Source organism: Heterodontus francisci, chromosome 14 (assembly GCF_036365525.1).
Source record: "Heterodontus francisci isolate sHetFra1 chromosome 14, sHetFra1.hap1, whole genome shotgun sequence".
Classification (NCBI taxonomy): Eukaryota; Metazoa; Chordata; class Chondrichthyes; order Heterodontiformes; family Heterodontidae; genus Heterodontus; species Heterodontus francisci.
This window is the reverse complement of record NC_090384.1, coordinates 42,881,601-42,898,179: the sequence shown is the minus strand read 5'-3', so window position 1 is coordinate 42,898,179 and position 16,579 is coordinate 42,881,601. Positions and strand designations below refer to the sequence as shown.

Here is a 16,579-nt window from a genome sequence, read left to right as displayed (position 1 = left end):
AATTTATCCATTGAAATATCTTTCAATGCTTTTAAGTTTTGGGCTTGGATTTCATATTTTTGACCAGAGTTGAGACTCTTACCTGGAGGCAGATATGTGCAGTTTGAGCTTATGTAACGCATCCTGAAAAATTGGGTGCATCAGTAATGTTTAATTAGTCACACAGTGTATTTCCTTAATGTAATTGGAGTTCAGTATTCAGAGTTGAATAATGAAGTAAACAGCCTCTAATTATCACTTGATTTATCATGTGCTTTGTTAATAGCAACCAAATTGTTTACACTTTCTAACTGAAGATTGTCAGACACTCAGTGCACTGCACCACTACTGGGTCAAGAGTGAAATTTACCATAATCTTCTGTTCCCTCCATGTCTCCACTCCAACCACCACCTCCATTTTCACCAACCCCCTCCACCCCAAAAAAATGACACCCTTGAATGCATTAAATCAGATCTTCTGTAGTTGCACTTTCAACTCCCAAGTATTACTAAATAGGATCTCACGTAATCTCTTCACACCCTTTTAGCCTAGGGGTTTCCAACTCACATTTTATAATCATAATGCAGGACACGGAATTGAAAGGATAACAAAAGTCTTTATTAATGGTGTACATGTTATCTTCACTACAGTTCAGGATCTAACCCCACTTTTCTCCTTCCTATCAAACTATAACATCAAAGACACTAAACTTCTCTTCCCCACCCACATCTCAACTTAATATAAAGGTAAAGTGTTAAACACAGGCATCCAGCCAAATCAATTTCAGCTGAACTATCAATCTTCAGTTTTTCAGATCACTACACAAAACAAGACAGCCCCGTAGATGACAGATCCATTTAAATAATAATTTTGAAATTTTCCATTTAAAAACATCAGCTGCCTTGGGATCAAATTAACTAGACATTAGTCATCTTCCCTGTCTTTATCCAGTTTCACTCGAATGTTCTTTCGATTCCTCTTTCTTCCACTATGAAATACCACTGACTTGTGCACCTTCTCCCCTGTAGTGCCTTGTTTCCTATCCTTTGCTGGCTCCTCTGCATCTTTATCATGCCACTCTGCTTTCACGTCTTCCACTTCCTTGACTTCATCGTAATCTAGGTGTGCCAGATCCACCTGCCCAGAGTCCTCTGGATTCAGTTCTGCTGTCTTTGCTATCTTCCTCACCACACCATGACATTGCTGTTCGGTCCTGTCTACACCATCTGCCATGCTGCCTACTGGTTTTGATGGCTTGGAGAATAGGATTTTACCAGAAACACTGTCAGACTCCTGATTGAAACAGGTGGTGAAGCTGTCATCCAAGTCCACTGTAGATGTTTCTTTTCTCTGTTTCTTCAAGCTGTCTATGAACTCGAATGCCACTGCTGTATTCTTCTTATTGCTGGTTTCAGGAACATCCTCCAGGCTATACTTAGTCCAGCGTTCCGGATGCAGAAGATAGTCTGGGACAGACTGTGCTTTTTTACGCGAGTTGCTGCTCTGCTTTCCTCTGGGAGGCTCCCCACTAACCCGTCTCTTTGAAGGAGAACTGCTCTGGTTTCCTGGAGGAGACCCCTCTATCATCTTTCTCTGAGGACCTGGATTTGGTGGGCACTTAAATTCTCCATCAATGGTGCTATTGTCCCTGGGTTGAGAAGCATCAAATTTTACTGCGTTCTCCAAACCACTGAATATATTCTGACTACGAAAAGAGAAGCCGGAACTAGTTCCCCGGAGCTGAAACAGCTGTGATGGAGGGCTGTTTCCAACAGTAGATAAAGAATGATCTGACATGTAATCGCACTGGGGTTCAACCCCATGAGCAGGTAAGTCATCTGGGGACCAGGAGTCTGGATCAGATTCACTAAGAGGTGACAAGGAATTGAATGACTGCAGATTAGTCTCTGAGTCAGTGTCACTGAGTGATATTGCATCACTGGGTAATTTGGTTTCATGATCAGGCTCTTTTAGAAGCAAGACATCTGTGAAAACCATGTTGGTTTCTCCGTCAGCCATTTTATTGCAATAATGGAATGTCGTCCTCAGGAAGCACTGCAGCAAACAGTTGCTTCCAGATGTCCAGGGAGCTCACAGCCTGGTAAGAAAATAACAAAGCATACAGTACAACGTTCAGTAGTTAAAGGGACTTTTAAGCACATGCAAACATTTTACAAAACAATGTACTTTATGTATTAAAAATATTGTAATGGGAGAGACATAAGCACCATCAAAACTTGACAGTACAATGCAGTCCGACTTGGTTAATTCATATATATTGGGAACTCACTATTTTGTTAGACAATAAAAATCAGTGTACTAGAGACATCAATTCATTATCAATATTACAAACCAGTAATTTATTACTAAATTTTGATCTGTGTGTTTATGTTTTACTTCATTACTAGTTAAGACTTGTTTTATAATAAACTGATAATTTTGTTGTTCATTAAAGAAACCTGGTTAGTATGTTCTATTCTGGGAAAAATAGAGTATATGACTGACCGTAATGATAAATGGGAAAATTTAAAATATGTTGTGACCTGTGGAGAAGTGGGACTAGAGCAGTGCACTCCTCCTGCCTCGGTCGTAACAGTGGTCATAACAAATTGGGGGCTCAAAGCCAGGATCTGAACAACCAAACAAGAGATTTGGAAAATGGGAGGTAAACTGACCTCTTAAAATTGTGGAAAAATAAACAAACAAGTTTTCTTGTATTATTCTGTGCTTTCTCCACGGTGCTAGAAACAAAAGAGATGGCCACATTTCATGCCAAGGAGTTTATAGAACAGGGAGAGATATCCCATAAGGTAAAGAAATTAAGCGTTGAAGATTTAAAAAGCTTAGCTAAAGAGGTGGGAGTCACTTTCAGACAAGAAGCAAGAAACCTGAACTGGTGAAAAGTCTAGCCAACTATTTTAAACTTAGCCCTGAACTAGAAGAAGATCACCATGAAGAAACCAGAGCATCTCCTAACAGGTGAGAGATAATAGCATTAGCTTTAAAAAGACAGCCAGAGAGAGAGAGACACACACACAGACACACACAGAAAAGCAACATCCTAAAGCTTGCATTCCAGCCAATCCAGAAAGCACATGCCCTGCTGCAGAACTGACATATACAGAATACAGCAGTGAGAGCTAGATGTAACACGCTGTCTTCAATTGAGCCTTCAAATCAAGAGAGAAATCTACACTCATCTTGGGCCTCCATCCAACTAGAACTCGATTTCCAAGAAAATTCAACAGGCTTATTTTAACTTTCCTGTCCCACTAAAAGCCACCTTCCCTTATCCCTTCTCGATCTGTTTCTTCTTCTGTGCGCGCGAACAGTCGTGTGAGTGGACGCGGTTGTGACAATTTCAGGATAAGGCGTATTTATCAATAAACAACTGATTTCCTGTTTTTAAAACCTACAAGAAAACCTGTTCTTGTCTGTTTATTTGAAAAATGTAACACCAAGGGATAAACTCTAATACAAATACACTTGCTACGGTCAGGTGGGGAGTTGAACAGTGAGAACGACCCATGTCAACACCACATGGTGCAACAACTACATTTTAAAAATATCCACTATAAGCCCACTGACTCCCACAGTTTGACCACACTTCGTCCTATCCCACCTTCTGTAATGACTCTATCCCATTCTCCCAGTTTTTCCATCTCACCTGTTGTGATGTTGCATCCTTCCATAACATCACTTCTGATACATCTTCCTTTTTCTTCAACCAAGGCTCCCCCCACCCGCACTGTGGTTGCTGGGCCCTTTACTGTGTCAGTTCCATTTCCCACATTTCTACTCTGACCCCTCCTCCCCCACTTCCCGACCACATTAGGATTCCCCTTCCACCCCACCAAGCTTCCAGATCATCCTCCACCATCTCCAGCGTGATGCCACCATCAAACACATCTCTCCACCAACCCCCACCACCCCCCCAACCCAAAGAATTCCAAAGCAACTGTTCCCTCTGCCACACCCTGGTCCATTCCTTAATCACCCCTCTTCTTTCCCACTGCACCTTCCCATGCAAGCGCAGGAGATGCAATACTGCCTTTTTACCCTCTCTCTCCTCACCACCCAAGGACCCAAACACCCGTTCCAGGTGAATTGGTTTTAGCATACTGTATTTGCTGCTAACGATGCACTGTCCTCCACCTTGGGGTGACCAAACACAGACCGAGTGACTACTTTTCAGAGCACCTCTGTTCACTATGCAAGTGTGATCCTGAGCTGCCAGTCGTCTGTCATTTTATGTCTCCTCCCCACTCCCACTTATGCTTCCTAAACTGTTCCAATGAAGCTCAACACAAGCTCGAGAAACAGCACCTCATCTTTCGATTAGGCACTTTATAGTCTCCCAGATTCAATAATGAGTTCAACAATTTTAGAGCATAACCTCTGCTCCCCTTTTTCATGTTTTTGGGTGGCAGCTGTTGTTGATGATTCTGCTTTTCCCATGTGTACCTCCTTTAGACCCTTTTTTCCCCCCTTTAATCACCCCATTACCATCTCCTTTTGCCATGCACCACCACCCTTTTGTCATTTAGTCTCTCCTACCTTCCACCTTATCAAAGACCTTCCTTTTTGTTGCTCCCACTTGCCTCTGTACTCGCTTGAAATCTGTTACATATTTAACTTTTCCCAGTTTTGATGAAAGGTCATTGACTCGAAACGTTAAATTTGTTTCTCTCTCCACAGATGCTGCCAGATCTGCTGAGTTATTTCCAGCATTTTTCTGTCCCTTATTTCCTGAAAGTGATTCTTATAGGGTCACAATTCTATAAACACCAATTGTCCTGTTGTACTCCTTCCAAGTCACAAATCATCTTAGTGCTATCATTAGCTATTTGACCATGGGGATGGAGGAGTGAAATGCCATCTTCACTATACATCCATACATTGCTTGCATTTCAGCAAGGATCATCGGCGAATAATCAAAAGTAGAAACCCAGACTGATTTTAGCCCTTCCCAATCCAAGGACACTGAAGAAAATTGTGGGGTGTCCAGTGTCACATTATCAAGTTTGCACAAGCCAGGGATGGAACCTTGGAGTTCCTGGACTTTATAGCCCAGTACCACACTGGAGGCTATCTTTATACACTGAGCCACCAAGGCAGTCTGACTGTACCTTTCAGGTAAAAATGCTGAGAGAAATAAGCTGGAGGTTATTTCTCAGAGATTGAACTTCCAACTGGAGTGCTAACTTTATAGTCCCTAATTTGAGAGTTATCTCAAACTCAGCTGTTTAGCTTTGCCCCAGACCTGCTTCAGTTTCTGTAAATTAGCTGCAGTTCACCTAGTTGAAATTCAAAGAACATGAAACACATTTATACTTTGTGGGCAGTGCTTGAACACCACTGCACAAATACTGTTACTTTAGCACAAAAGGAGGATACTTAAAAAAAGTAGATCATCAAAGTATTGGCGTCAGTGCTAGGAATGGAACACTTCCCATTTTGGCACCCATTGTCTATTAGACACTTTGCAGTCGGGCATAAAATAAATTAATGTAAAGCATAATCTTCTGTGCCTAACCCCATGAGCATCCTCTATTCCAACAATGTTTTTTTTCCATTTCCTCTCCCAACCTGAGAGAGATTGCCAATTCGTTCCACATTAGAAGCTTTTTTTGTTATGAACTAAATTAAGTCACTAGTGGTGTGCCTCAGGGATCGGTGTTGGGACCGCAATTATTTACAATTTATATAGATGATTTGGAGTTGGGGACCACGTGTAGGGTGTCAAAGTTTGCAGATGACACTAAGATGAGTGGCAGAGCAAAGTGTGCAGATGACTGTGAAACTTTGCAGAGGAACATAGATACATTGAGTGAGTGGGCAAAGGTCTGGCAGATGGAATACAATGTTAATAAATGTGAAGTCATTCATTTCGGTAGGAGTAACAGTAAAAAGGATTATTACTTGAATGGTAAAAAGTTGCAGCATGCTGCTATGCAGAGGGACCTGGGTGTCCTTGTGCATGAATCGCAGAAGGTTGGTCTGCAGGTACAGCAAGTAATTAGGAAGGCAAATGGAATTTTGTCCTTCATTGCTAAAGGGATTGAGTCTAAAAGCAGAGAGGTTATGTTGCAGCTGCATAAGGTACTGGTGAGGCCACACCTGGAGTACTGTGTGCAGTTTTGGTCTCCTTACTTGAGAAAGGATATACTGGCACTGGAGAGGGTGCAGAGGAGGTTCACTCGGTTGATTCCGGAGTTGAGGGGGTTGGCTTATGAGGAGAGACTGAGTAGATTGGGATTATATTCATTGGAGTTCAGAAGAATGAGGGGGGATCTTATAGAAACATATAAAATCATGAAGGGAATAGATAAGATACAAGTAGAGAGGATGTTTCCACTGGCAGGTGAAGCTAGGACAAGAGGGCATAGCCTCAAGATTAGAGGGAGCAGATTTAGGACTGAATTAAGAAGGAACTTCTTCACCCAGAGGGTTGTTAATCTATGGAATTCCTTGCCCAGTGAAGTAGTTGACGCTTCTTCAGTAAACGTTTTTAAAGCTAAGGTAGATATCTTTTTGAACAATAAAGGAATTAAGGGATACGGTGAGAGCGCGGGTAAGTGGATCTGAGTCCAAGAAAAGATCAGCCATGATCTTATTGTATGGCGGAGCAGGCTCGAGGGGCCGGACAGCCTACTCCTGCTCCTAGTTCTTATGATAAGACTGACCAAATTCATTTTAGAAACAATCCTTATTCCAAGCAGACATCGAACAATTTCATCCCAAAAATCTAGACTACATTTCAGTCCAACTCCCAGAGGTGAAAGGCAAGTGCCTAACTCACTATACCACAGTCACCCCTGACTTTTTCTACCGTCATCCTTTCTTGGCTCAGCTGTCTATTACGCAGCCTTTAACAAGCCCTTCCATGGGTAATAAAGTAGCATGTATTAGCTACTGGAACAACGTTTATTCTTCTAAGATTTAAGAAAAGCCCCTTGACTCAGCGTCCTTTCTAACCGCAGGCCTTCTCCCTACACACAGGCACCCACCACCTCTTCTGAGACTCTGTCTTTCAATAAAGGTTCAGTAAAATATAACTGATATTCAGGTGGAAAATAAGTAATGTTCTGCAATTTACATATTGAATAAACTGGCACACTGTGATTCAGATAACATAAAATACTTATGTCACATTCTCTAAAGTGTATTCCAGTCAGTGCTAAATGGTAATTTAATGTGCGTACATGGTTTTACCCCAAAGTACATCCTCCAGGTCCTTAGAATACAGAAACTCCTGACAATTTGATAAATCAAGATCACACTGTATCAGAGCGAGTCAAGCAGCTAACTTGGAAGGAACGGCAGAAGTAACTTGTGTTGGATCAGAGGCTTCTGTATCAAAGCCCTGACTTAAGGATCTGTGTAAAGATGTCATACCACGAACACTTTTTGGAATTATCTTACATTTTCAGCCCATTGTTAAATCAATACAAGTCTATAATATAGTCGAGAGTACAACCATTTAGTCTCGGGACAGATAGGGCACTACCACACTGTTCCCTCTAGTATCAGAGGGAAAGTCTACTAGTCAATGCTTACTTTGTTCTGAGATTGGACTAGTTTCCCCCCTTCACGGTCTGTCAAAGCTACCAGCGTCCTGAGCTCACACACCCTGTAAAAGAAAGATGAAGGGCTCTCAGGTTAATGCTTTTAGTTGTTACTTGCCTTTTACATCAGCTGCTGCTTTGGCTCAGATATTGAAATTAACATAAATGCGTTTTTTTGAACTTGACATTTTTCATTCCTTTTTGCAGTTTCAACCATAAATGTCCACCTGAATCATCCCAACAGGCAGATGTTAAAGATTCCAGGACACTATTCCAAGCAGAGCATCAGAGTTACCCCATGATTTGGATGTGGGGACCAAATGTAGTATTTCCAAGTTCGCGGATGACACAAAACTAGGTGGGAATATGTGTTGTGAGGAAGATGCAAAGCGGCTTCAAGGGGATTTCGACAGACTTAGTGAGTGGGCAAGAACGTGGCAGATGCAATATAATGTGGGAAAATGTGAAGATATCCACTTTGGTGGAGGAACAGATGTGTAGAGTATTTCTTAAATGGTAAGAGATTAGAAAATGTAGATGTACAAAAGGAGCTGGGTGTCCTTGTCAATAAGTCACTGAAAGCTAACAAGCAGGTGCAGCAAGCAATTAAGAAGGCTAAAGGTATGTTAGCCTTTATCGTAAGAGGACTTGAGTACAGGAGTAGTGAAGACTTGCTTCAATTGTATAGAACCTTGGTTAGACCGCACCTGGAATACTGCGTGCAGTTTTGGTCCCCATACCTTAGGAAGGATATTACTGCCATAGAAGGAGTGCAATGAAGGTTCACCAGACTTGTTCCCGGGATGGTGCGACTGTCCTATGGAGAGAGATTGGGGAAACTGGGCCTGTATTGTCTAGAGTTTCAAAGAATGTCAGGTGATCTCATTGAAACCTACAAAATACTTAAAGGGATAGACAGGGTAGATGCAGCTAAGATGTTTCCGCTGGTTGGGGAGTCGAGAACCAGGGGACACAATTTCAAAATAAGGGGGATGCCACTTCAAACAGAGGTGAGGAGAAAGTTCTTTACTGAGAGGGTTGTGAATCTTTGGAATTCTCTATCCCAGAGGGCTGTGGAAGCATAGACATTGAGTGTGTTTAAAGCACAGATTGACAGATTTCTAAATACCAATGACATCGGGGGGATATGAAGATACTGTGGGAAAAAGGCATTGAAGTGGATGATCAGCCATGATCGTACTGAATGGCAGGGCAGGCTTGATGGGCTGAATGGCCTACTCCTATGTTCCTAAGAACACTATCAAAAACCAACCGGTCACTCATCTCAATGCTGTTTCTTTGCTTATACATAACAATTTCAAAGTAATTCATTATAAGTTGAGTGCTTTGGAACAGAAATAAAGTAGGGCGATTTACTAAATAAAAACACAAAAATGCTAGAGATACTCAGCAGGTCTGCAGCATCTGTGGAGAGAGAAACAGAATTAACATTTCAGGTCTGTGACCTTTCATCAGAAATGAACAGGGTGATTCATGGTTTATGTGATATCAGATAATTATAAATGCAATTTTAAAACTGGTTTTGTCCAACTTTGTCTTTTATGGCAATGGTGACCAATACATACAACTAGCTCTTTATTCAACTCTGGGAAGATCTCGGTTTCCCCATGCGTAAACCATTAGGATGTGTCAAGTGCCCATAGAATAAGATTGGTGCCTACAAGATTGCCAAAAGGTACCAGGGGCCACGGCAGAATACTGAATGTTTTATTGGCTCCAATTTCAAAATTGATGATGCCACTCTTAGTTTGGACAGCTTATTTATTACAAACTCAAAATACTGCAGATGCTAGAAATCTGAAATAAAAACACAGAATGCTGGAAATGTTCAGTGTGTCTGGCAGTATCAGTGGAAAGCGAAAGCGTTAATGTTTCAGGTCAATAATCCTTCATCAGTTTATTAATAGTTAAACTGCATGTTCCATTTTAAGAATTTTGTATTTTGGAACCACTGGGAAAATCAGCAAAGACCTGGAGTAAACCATCAGGGAATCAGTACAGATGTGGGATTGGTGGCTTTACCCAGTAAATCAGCAGGGAATTGGGGCAGCCTTGGGATTGGTGCCTTTACTCAATAAACCAACACAGACCAGGGATCAGTAATCTTACCCACTGAACCCACAGAGACAGACTCTTTGGAAAAAAGGAGAACCACTGTTGAATTTGTGAACTTTTCTTTGTGGAGTGCCTTACTATTTAGTGAGGTCATTGATCTAGTAAAGATGTGCACCTGTGAGCTGACAGATAACTAGATAAGTGTGCCAACAGTAACAATTGTTGGCCTATCCAATGCAAGGTTATTTGGAGTAAATGGAAAGGTCCTCTCATGCAGACCAAATTCCCTGTCCATACACGTGCACATTTTGGTGTTCATTCTGACCAGGCCCATTAATCTTTTTTCTCTGGGCTGTTCTTAGTGTTTTCTTCCCTGTCGTTTCACCTTCCTATTGCCCAGTCATGCCATCTTTCATTTTTGCATTTTTCATCATAACAGATAGATATTAAAGATTCTAGGTCACTATTCCAAGCAGAGCATTAAGTTACCCCAGCAACTCAGTGTTCATTGAGGAAGATATGAAGGCCATCAAAAACCAATTAACTGGTCACTCATCCTAAGAAGTGTGTCCCTGATCTCTACCCCAACCCATCAATACTCTACGGCCAGCTTACTCTCCTGTTACTGTTCCAGACATGAATCATGCTTGCATCAACCCACAGCTACCGTGGCATTCTCCGGACCACCAATCGAACTATCCGACCGGTTTCCTTATGAGCAATAACCCAAACTGCCCCATCCTCCTACTTCGCTGACCTTCTCACCCAACACATCCACTGGGGGCCAACCTGCTTTCCAGCCACCTTGGATTCTGCTAGCAATCAGTAATCACCATCCTCTCCGCACTTTCCTCCAGAATGTCCATTCATTCGCAAATCAGGCCTTTGCCATCCAAAACCTTACTGGAGATAATTACAATACCCTCAACCATGCCATCTCCTGTGGCCTCTCTATTTCCATGGACTATAACACAAACAGAGCCATCTCCAATCACTTCCTTGTATTCCTTGCACCCACAACCTATAACCCCTTTTCAATCCCACTTCCTTGTGTCCATCCCTGAAAAATATTCTCCACCAAAATCACTTGCAAATTAATTTCAAATACTAGTATTGTCAATCAGTTCGACTACTCCCTCATCTCCACCTTTGATACCCTTATTCCCAACAAAACCTCTACCCTCATCCATCTTGGTTGATCTCCTGCTATTGCCCCCTTGCTCGCTCCATTAAGACCAAGGGGCACAGACTTGAGCATATCTGGTACACAACAGGCTGAATCATCCATAGCCAGATTTGTCTGGACTATATCAAGTGCTATCGGACCTCACTATCCTCTATTTCAGGATCATTTTAGAATGCAAAGACAACCCTCGACTTCTTTTTAGCGCTACAAAGCATCCCTCCTGGCTGGGCTTCCATCCTCCTCCCTCTAAACTTGTGCATCCCTCCCCTTCACCCCATTATTGGTAGATATGCCTTTAGTCACATAGATCCAAGTTCTGGAATTCCCTGCCGAAGCCCCTTCACCTTAAAACTCCATCTCCTCCTTTAAGATGCTCCATAAAACCCACCCCTTTGATAAAAGCTTTTGGCCTCTCCTCCTAATATTTCCTTCCTTAGCTTGATTTTGCCTTGGGACATTTTCTACACTCAATGCACTATATAATGTTGTTGTGCACTCTTTTTAGCAAATGCTTGACAAAGTCCCAATACCACAGGTGGAACATCAGAGGTTGAAACAAACTCAACTGTTTAAATCCTGTCGCTTATCAGACTCCGTAACTATTACATTTATAAAAAAGTTACTTAACAATCCCCCTTCACCCCATGAACTGATTCTAAATCAGTACTTGCTGTATCATTTGGCTCCTGCATAATATTGAACCTGTGAAACAAACTGACCTAAAATAATACAGCAAAGCCATTACTGATGGCAACACTCAAAAAGAAACTTCAGTGAGAATTTGATTACAAGACCATGTGGTAGGTGGTGGTAAGTGTCAGAGGTACTGCCCATCAACAAGAATTTTGGGTTACAATTCATAAAATATAAACATTGGGTAAAGGCAACAAATTTAAATCCCAACTATCATCTGGCCTCTGGAATTGGAAGTACAATTTCAAAATTCGCAGGTGACACCATATTGGGAGGTGTAATGAAAATTGAGGAAGACTGTGACAAAATGCAAGAAGATATTAACATACTTGCAGAATGGGTGTGTAACTGACCAATGAATTACAGTATAGGTAAGTGTGAGGTTGTATCTTGACATGAAGAATAAGGCCGCATACTCCTTGGAACACAAGTCTAAATGGGATAGAGGGGCAAAGGGGTCTAGGGTTAAGATATACAGATCACTGAAAGTAGCGACACAGATCAATAAGGCCATAAAAATGCAAACAAAGCACTGAGCTTTGTTGCTGGAGGGTCAAAATTCAAGAGCAGAAAAGTTTATGTTAAACTTGTACAGTACCTTGGTTAGACCACATTTGTAGTACTGTGCACAGTTTTGGTCTCCTATTATAAAAGGAATATAGAAGCCCTGGAGATGGTGCGAAAAAGATTTATTAGGATACCAGAATAGAGGGGTCATGGCCATCAGGACAGATAGAACGGACTGGGCTTTTTTCTCTACTGTTAGCTGTGGCTCAGTTGGTACCTCACCTCTGAGTCAGAAGGTTGTGGGTTCACACCCCACTTCAGGACTTGACCACAAAAATCTAGGCTGACACTCCAATGTAGTACCGAGGGAGTGCTGCACTCTCGGAGGTGCTGTCTTTCAGATGAGAAGTTAAACCGAGGCCCCATCTGCTCTCTCAGGTGGACGTAAAAGATCCTATGGCACTACTTTGAAGAGCAGGGGAATTATTCCTGGTGTCCTGGTCAATATTTATTCCTAAATCAACATCACAAAAAACAGATTACCTGATCATCACATTACTGTTTGCGGGAGCTTGCTGGGGGCAAACTGGCTACCATGTTTCCTACATTACAACAGCGACTACACTGCAAAAGTACCTCATTGGCGAGAAAGAGCTTTGGGATGTCAAGAGGGCATGTAAAGAGCTATATAAATTCAAGACTTTCTTTTTTCCTTAGAAGAGATGGCTGAGAGATTATCTGATAGAGATCTTTTAAGGTTATGAAAGGGTTTGATAAGATAAGATGCAGAGCTGCTTCCAATTTAGTAAAACACCAAAACTAGGGGCTATAAATATTAAATAGTCATTAATAAAACCAAAAGGAAATTCAGGAGAAACTTAGATTGTGGTTAGAAAGTTGAACTTGCTACAAGCAGCAGTTGCGTTGAACAGCATAGATGTATTTAAGGGGATTCTTGATTAAAACATGAGGGTTATGTTGCTAGGGTTAGATGAAGTAGGGTAGGGGGAGGCTTATTTGGAGCATAAACAGTGGCAAAGCCTGTTTCTGTAATGTACACTCTATGTAATAAAAGTAATTTAAAACTCATGTCTGGCATATAAGTGTCAAATTCCTTCTATCACCTATTCAAACAACCATTCTTCATAAATGAGCCTTAAATGCAAATAATCAGCAAGGGAGCATTGCTGCCAAATCCTACTTGACCACTCATCACTGGATTGTGGCCAAGAACAAGAATCCCTGCTGAAACGATTGAGAGACCAATGTTCTTGTAGTCATTAAATGTGTGTCAGTCAGTAAAAATAGCAAACAGTTGATAATTGAGAAATATGATTTTGTGTGGCTATGTAGCCAACATTAGATTGGGTTAAAACTACAAACAGCATCAAATGGTGGAAGGGCTTCCCTATAGTAGATAAGAAATTGTATACAGTAAGCAGCTAAATCAGACTAGGAAGGTCCCAAACAAGTTTAATCCCTCATCATGTCCCCAAACATAGAATCATAGAACAATTATGGCACAGGAGGCCATTCAGCCCATCGTGTCCCACGTCAGCCAAAAAAACTAGTCACCCAATCTAATCCCACCTTCCAGCGCCTGGTCCATAGCCTTGCAGGTTACAGCACTTCAGGTACATGTCCAGGTACCTTTTTTCATGTAGAGAGTTAGCTAATAAACAACTAGGACAATAAAAGGGATGATATAATTGGCTACTCGATTAGGCAGGAAAAAAACTAGCCAGAGTTTGTACTCCAGATCATTGTTCGTTTACCCCTACTGAAGATTCACATGAGGATATTAGTTGATGGCAACATCAGGTTTAGTCGTAATGGCCGCTGAGTGGAATAACCTGCCAATACTCACTGTCTAGACTTTGTTGTGAAAGAAGGCCATTTGGCTAAGATGCCCAAGGGCATGACTCTTTCAGAATCTTCAAATGAGGATGGCAGAAAATTGGGGAAAAGTTGCTCTAGTGCCCTTTATACGTATACAAGTGTAATTAACGATTTACGGCTGGGGTCTTCTACGCTAGATTTTCCAGACTGATCCTCTTCATGGAACGAGCCTATCAGAAAGCGCGTAAAGATGGCGCACAGTGCATCCCTCGTCCCCTCCGCTCTACTCACAGGTTCCGAGTGGTGGACAGGATACTGTTTAACTCTAAAAGGACAGCAGTTCTATGTGCATTGAGCTGTGACTCCGAGTCCATATCCCTCTAATCTCGATGCGGCCTGGTTTCCAGGTATGAATCGCGGCGCCACCGTGTACCTTGTCACGCCTCTGCCGCCAACAGTCCCCACGACTGACTGAACACAACAGCCGAATGCGCACTTTGCAAGCCTATGCCGCCCATTGCGTGCTGGGAGTGGTAGTCCAGCGGCTTCCGCCTGCTGCTGGCAGCTGTGACGCCTCCATCCCATAAAACAACAACTCCCACAATGCCTCGCTAAACCCCGCCATCTTAGCAACTGAAATAAGCGCTCCAAGCGCCCCGAAGCAGTCGACGGTGATCGGCAACTGCGTCAGCGAATGAAAAGCCGAAATGTGCATCCATAGCCAATCAGCGTGAGGCATCGGCGGGTTCTGCGGTCTGGCTCCGCTTCCACCTGTTGGTGAGCCCGAGCAGTCTGTTCTTGCTTGAATGTTGCTCTGTTTCGGTTGTCATTGTATAAATGGCGGGCTAGGGATGGACGATATTGGCCTGCTGCGTAAACTCCACCCTGCTTTAGCGGTTAGTGCCGCCTCTGCCGCTGTGATTGGGAGGCGCGCCGATCAGCTGGTGGAGGCTAGGCGGGTGTCCACGGTCAGTTGTGCTCGCGTTGGAGGTGGAGGTAGTTGTCCTGGATTACATGGTTCCTCAGACCCTCGAAGATTGACAGCTGTCAGTCAGGCTGATAATTGAGGCACAAGAGCCTAAGGTGTAAACACGCACAAAACAGACGCGTAAACCTGTCTATGCTTGGAAATTATGGCAGGTCCAGAGAAAGGCACGGGGTCAGGCTTCGTTATCATGGTAACTCACATCAACATGGCTCTATATTCCACTTGTTTCTGGATCCAGACTGGAGTTATGCCTGTGAGTAGTTAACCGTCTTTTACTGATAGCTAATCTGTGATTAGGTAACATGCAGTAGATAGCGCTTCCTGGTTGCGCAATGTTCCAGGGCTGGGTTGAGATTTTTATTGAGTTCCTTTCAATTTATACAGTTAGTTGAGTTATAACACATTAGAAGTGACATAGAGTGATAGAACGATACAGCACAGTGTGCCTCTGCCGGCTCTTTGAAAGAGCTATCCAATGAAACCCACTCCTCGGCACTTTTCCCACAACCCTGCCAATTTGCAAGTATTTATATACCTCTTTTTTTTTTAAATGTTGTTATTCAATCTACACATTCTTTGAGATAGTGCCTTTCAGATCATGACTTGCTGTGTAAAAAAAATGTTTCCTCATGCCTCCTCTGGTTCTTTGGCCAATTACTTCAAATGTCCAGCAGGTTAGGCAGCATCTGTGGAGAGAGAACCAGAGTTAACATTTCAGGTCTGTGATCTTTCATTAGAACTGGCAAACGTTAGAAAATAATTAGGTTTTAGATAAGTGAAGTGGAAGAGCGTTGGTGGGGAAGAGAACAAAAGGGAAGGTGTGTGAGAGGGCAGGAGAGATTAAATAACAAAACTGCCATGGGACAAAGGCAAAGAGCATGTTGATGCTTGCGGTGAAAAACAAAGCATTAGTCCAGAGAGAGTGTTAATGGCAGAGTAATGAGCAGCTTTGTCCACATGAAAAAACAGGCACATGGTTTAAAAAATATATATATAAAAAAAGCCAGTTATGCTCTGAAATAGTTGAACTCCAGGTTGAGTCTGCGAGGCTGTAGAGTGGCTAATCAAAAGATCAGTTACTGCTCCATGAGCCTGCTTTGATGTTCACTGGAACACTGCAGCAGGCCAAGGACAGAATGTGGGCATGAGAGCAGTGGGGTGTATTGAAATGGCAAACAATCGGAAACTCAGGGTCATGCTTTCAAACTGAGCGGTGGTGTTCCGCAAAGCGGTCACCCAATCTGCATTTGGTATCTCCAATGTAGAGGCGACCACATTTGTGCCACAAAACTGAAGGAAGTACAAGTAAATCGCTGCTCCTCCTAGAAGGAGTATTTGGGTCCTTGGATGGTGAGGAGAAAGGAGGTGAAAGGGCAGGTATTAGACCTTCTGTGATTGCATAGGAAGGCAACAAGGTGTTGGAGGTAATGGAGGAATACAAGAACGCAATGGAGGAGTGGACCAGGGTGTTGCGGAGGGAATGATCCCTTTGGAAGGCTGAGAGGGGAGGGCAAGATGTGTTTGGTGGTGGTATTACGCTGAAGGTGGCGGAAATGGCGGAGGATGATCCATTGGATGTGGAGGCTGGTGGGGTGGAAAGCGAGGACAAGGGGAACCCTGTTACGGTTTTGGGAGGGAGGGGAAGAGGTGAGGACAAAAGTGTGGAAAATAGGTCAAACACAGTTGAGGGTGCTGTCAACCACAGTGGGGTGGGGGGTGGTGGTTGTGGGGGGGGGGGGGAA

The 16,579-nt window shown here is 42.8% G+C and overlaps 2 protein-coding genes across 9 annotated transcripts in view; one reads left to right on the top strand and one right to left on the bottom strand.

Annotated features, from left to right (window-relative positions):
- Positions 1-576: 576 nt before the first annotated feature.
- Positions 577-14,627, bottom strand: tssc4 (tumor suppressing subtransferable candidate 4). 7 transcript variants are annotated; one of them, XM_068046086.1, is made up of 4 exons: positions 14,141-14,399; positions 12,293-12,524; positions 7,541-7,613; positions 577-2,078 (listed from the first exon to the last, which is right to left on the bottom strand). In XM_068046086.1, the coding sequence occupies exon 4, from the start codon at positions 1,997-1,999 to the stop codon at positions 905-907; it is 1,095 nt and encodes a 364-aa protein (XP_067902187.1). In that variant the 5' UTR covers positions 2,000-2,078; positions 7,541-7,613; positions 12,293-12,524; positions 14,141-14,399; the 3' UTR covers positions 577-904. The 7 variants fall into 7 exon arrangements, with proteins under 7 accessions (XP_067902187.1, XP_067902189.1, XP_067902186.1 ...); XM_068046088.1 differs by having other exon boundaries at positions 14,283-14,345; XM_068046085.1 differs by lacking the exon at positions 12,293-12,524.
- slc22a18 (solute carrier family 22 member 18) overlaps positions 14,491-16,579 on the top strand; it is a 157,947-nt gene continuing 155,858 nt past the window's right edge. Inside the window, exon 1 of one of the 2 annotated variants that reach the window (XM_068046084.1) lies at positions 14,491-14,626. Coding sequence is in view for 1 of the 2 variants with exons in the window: in XM_068046082.1 (XP_067902183.1) it covers positions 14,983-15,090 (108 nt within the window). In the remaining variant the exon portion in view is untranslated. The other variant, XM_068046082.1, reaches the window with a different exon arrangement.